The sequence below is a fragment of the Borostomias antarcticus genome, assembly GCF_949987555.1.
Source record: "Borostomias antarcticus genome assembly, chromosome: 12".
In the NCBI taxonomy this organism is placed as follows: domain Eukaryota; kingdom Metazoa; phylum Chordata; class Actinopteri; order Stomiiformes; family Stomiidae; genus Borostomias; species Borostomias antarcticus.
Window position 1 is genome coordinate 10,811,604 of NC_140245.1, and position 4,666 is coordinate 10,816,269.

The 4,666-nt window shown below is 47.5% G+C and overlaps 1 protein-coding gene across 1 annotated transcript in view; it reads left to right on the forward strand.

The window, feature by feature from the left end:
- Positions 1-556, forward strand: part of onecut3b (one cut homeobox 3b) — a gene marked incomplete at both ends in the record, with an annotated part of 13,967 nt that extends 13,411 nt beyond the window's left edge. The window contains one exon of the mRNA XM_084447284.1: positions 171-556. Coding sequence (XP_084303410.1) covers positions 171-556 — 386 coding nt within the window. The remainder of the gene's footprint in view (positions 1-170) is intronic.
- Positions 557-4,666: the final 4,110 nt, after the last annotated feature.

Sequence of the window (4,666 nt, forward strand, 5' to 3'; positions counted from 1 at the left end):
CTCTCTCCCCCCCTCTCTCCCCTCTCTCTCTCCTCTCTCCCCCTTCTCCCCCTTCTCCCCCTCTCTCTCCCCCCCTCTCTCCTCTCTCTCCCCTCTCTCTCTCCTCTCTCCCCCTTCTCCCCCCCCTCTCCCCTCTCTCTCTCCTCTCTCCCCCTCTCTCCCCTCATCAGCATGTAAGCGTAAGGAGCAGGACCAGGGCCGGGAACGAAACATGCTCCCCAAGAAGCAGCGTCTGGTCTTCACCGACCTGCAGCGCCGCACCCTGGCCGCCATCTTCCGGGAGAACCGCCGCCCCTCCAAGGAGATGCAGATCACCATCTCCCAGCAGCTGGGCCTGGAGCTCTCCACCGTCTCCAACTTCTTCATGAACGCCCGGCGCCGCTGCCACGACCGCTGGGGCCCGGAGGGTGGCCCCGGCGAGCACGGCCACAATCAGGTCCACGCTCACGGGAACAGCAACAACAACAACAACAACCACCACCACAACAACGCCAATTCCTCGTCCCCAGCACAACCGGGTACCTCCTCCTCGTCAACCACGTTCTCCAAGGCCTAGAAGAGGGATTGGTTGAGGGGGGCGGGGGCGGGTCCCAGCCCTGGTACTATGGGGCGGGAGTGGGTCCCAGCCCTGGTACCGGGGTAGCTACCGAGGCTCTGGGGGGGAGGATGGGTACTCCAGCCCATCACTTACACAGCTGATTCAACCAATCATCATTTGGAGTGATGCTAACATTGATTGGTTGAATCAGGTGTGGCCATCCCGCGCTCAAAATGTGTGTCGTTTTTATCCTCATTTCTCTACTTTGAAAAGTGTATCCTTATACATTTACCACCCCGTCATCTAGTTTAAAAAAACAAAGACAACCCAGCAGGTTCTAGAGAGGAAGGAAGCCTCTAGAAACCTTGTAGGTTGAGTTATTTTGTTAAATCAAAGAGAATCCAAAGTAAACGTGAGGCTCAGTTCATTGCGAGCATAAACGGTTTTGAGTGAGGGTACAGTAGCTTTTAGAAATGACTACAATTCAGCTCATTTGAGTGTTTTTTTTTTTTACAGTAACAGCAGCCTAATGGTAGAGAGAATTGTTAATTTTTGCTTTGCTTCAGTCCAGAAGCGCCAGGGTTTTGGTCAAATGAAAATGCCAAAGAAAAGCCGATGGCTACTGACATGATGGCACAGATCCAGGGTTTTTGTGTGAGAGATATATCAGATGGCTGCAAACACACAAACACCCTCTCCTCTTCTGATCAGTCACAGCCAAACACAACACACACCTTTCATTGTGTGTGTGTGTGTGTGTGTGTGTGTGTGTGTCTGTGTCTGTGTGAGTGTGTGGTTTAGTCATGCACTACCCCAGGGGTATCATTTCTCTGCAGTAATCTGGTACCTTCTATGGAAGAGCGAGAGCGCCATCTGCTGCCCATCCATTATAGCACACTACTGGTGAGAGAGCAGAGAGACCGGTATCCAGCTCGTCCAGGGCTGGGGGCCATTTGGTTTTGATTCCATCAATTTAGAATTGTGAAACCAAAATATTAATTCCAAAATTAAAAAAATAATAAAAAAAATTCTAAAATTATCAAAATTGCAAAATGTAACATGTTGTGAAACACAGTCACCCCCCCACACACACACATCCCTGATCTGAGAAGGAGAGGATTATGTGTATCCTTATGAAGTGTATCCTTCATATCCCCTTTGATTTTGATCTTTGGTTGACTATGAGTCTCTCATCAGTTCCTCTCTCTCCACCTAGCGGGAGACTAGTAGCCAGACGAGCGGGTATTTTCAGGTTACAAAGAGAAACAATCAAACTGGGACTTTACTGGACTAATAATAATAATAATAATAATAATAATAATAATAATAATAATAATAATAATAATAATAAAACTATTAATAATACTATTAATAATAATATTAATAACAATAATAATACGAATGATAATAATAATAATAATAATTATAATAATTATAATTATAATAATAACAATAATAATAATGTTATTGTATTGAGTGTTGTAGGTGTAGGGAGGGGGCTGCCTCGTTCTAGTGGCCAAACACAGAGGTTAAATGTCCCAATATGATTCTGAGTGCCAATGACATTTGCCTCTTCATGATAATCAGAGAGAGCGGGTCGCAGCTCTCTCCCTCGCCAGGCCCCCTAGTGGACGGCCAGTGCCATAGCAGCCAACGAATCATAGCGTTACCCCATAGTGAGGAGTGCTATGGGGGGGCGACGTGGCCATTTCCGTACCTCAGAAGAATTACTCCATTGATGTGATCAATGCTTACCAGAAGATACTGAAACTGTAAATAGTCTTTTGATTGATCTATCCTCTCTCTTTTCACTCTCCCCTCTCTCCCTCTCCTCTCTCTTCCTTTCCCTCTCTTTACAACCCCCGTACCTCTACTACCACCCCTCCACACTCACTTCCCCTCCTCCTTTCTCTTCTTCTCTCTATAACATTGATGCGGGTAAATCTAGTACCATAGACACAACGTCGCCCTCTTCTGACTATTGTGCTCTGTCGTGCTGAAACATGTAAAGAAGCACCTTGTTGACAAAATGTAAAAACATAAAAAAAGACTTCAGAGAAAAAAAAAGGGACAAACTGTGGATATGATCAAAAAGACTGATGCTGCACCCAGGATCGGGAGGGACACCCAGGACCGGGAGGGACACTGGAGTGGGAAGCGTGCATATTTGTGAATACCGTGCGTGAGGACGCGGAAGGGACTCCTGTAGCCTGACGGACATCTTCCTGCTTCCTGCTGACCTCTGACCTCTCGCCCCTGATCTGGACCACGCTGCGCTGCGCTGCCTGAGGCTCTAGAGGACACCGGGGGAGTTCGCTGCACGGGCAGCGAGGCCGTGACCATGGTAACGACGACCATGTGCTTTTGTTGTTGTTTTTTTTCCGGTTTAGCGAGGAAAAGGCCCTGATCCTCTTCTTTCCTTTTCAGCAGAGCCTCTTGTGTAGCATCTTGTAGCGAGTGATAATCATATTAGCGGAGAGATGTGGACAGAAGACAGGGGGGAGAGATAGGAGGCCCAGAGACCAGATTACAGACCCAGGATTGATCTAGAACGACGCCACCACCACCACGCTGGTCTCCGCTCACACAGAGGCACTAGGAGGGAGAGAGGGGGGACATGGCGTCTCTCCCAGCTCCAGCAAGGAGAGATGAGTAGCTTTGTAGCGAGTGTGTTAAAAGATTAACGTTCAAAACATCTTTCAAATCAAAGACACGTGACGCCAAAGTGGAGCAGAGACATGGAGGAGACAGTGGCGGTGGTGGTAGTAGATCAAACCTGAGTCCAAATACTATTTGAAATCCTTGCAATTACTTTTGCAGCGTTTGAATTTTTGGAAACAGCCTAGACAAAGACAGGCAAAACCAATCAAGCACAGATAAGTAGTGGATGGTTTCAGATGGTATTTGGACCCAGGTTTGTCGTGGGCAGATAGTGTGTGTGTGGCTACCTCACAGAAGAGTGGACTGACACAGCCACCAATACCAAAGATACTTCAGTCTGCCATGTTTACGCTGGGCCAGGGACATACGCACACACGCACACACACACATACACACACGCACACACACACACTCGCACACACACATACACACACACGCTCGCGCACACACACACACACACACACACACACACACACGCACACAAACAAACACATATACACACACATGCGCACACACTCACTCACTCACTCACTCACTCACTCACTCACTCACTCACTCACTCACTCACTCACTCACTCACTCACTCACTCACTCACTCACTCACTCACTCACACACAGAGCAGTACTAGTGCATAGCGACCACAGGGAGGTGTTCGCTGTGTGGGTAGAGTTGAGTGCCTTTTTCCTTCAACCACGGGCTGGACTGCTCTGAACACACACACACACACACACACGCACGCACGCACGCACACACACACACACACACACACACACACACACACACACACACACACACACACACACACACACACACACACACATTAAGGTGAGGGGAGCACACACTGGGTGGAAAGTGGGGAGAACAAATTAGGGGGCCACATCAACTTCCATTCTAATCAAAAAAGCACTTTGTTTTCTATGCGGATGAAATGATTGTTTTCTACAACCCCCATTATTTACTGATTCATACATGACTAAATTGTCGCAAGTCATTGAGAGACACACTTCCTGATCCTCCTTCCTCTGTACACACACACACATACACACTCCCTCCAGAGATATTTTTGTGTAATTTGTAACGTGAGTGTGTGTGAGTGAGTGTGAACCTGTTTACAATGACCCAAACACACACCCCATAAGATCCACCTCTCTCATTGGCTGGGCATTGGGAGCTAACCAATCAGCTATCACAACAATTAAACACAACTAATTTGATGTTGGGCCCCCCGCCCCGTGGCCCACCCAAACCCTCTGCACCTGTCCCCTGGTCCCGAGTAGCACTGCAGCTAGGCAGGCACGTGTAGACAATTCATCCCGATATACCTCAAGTCTTTATTGTAAAGGTTCTGTAGTTAACAATAAAGATAACTTTAGCAATGAAAGTGACAGCGAGTCACCATTAAATTGATTTTTTAAAAAAGAAAAGTTTTTTCTTTTACGGAAAGCGCAAACTCGCCTTTTAATGAT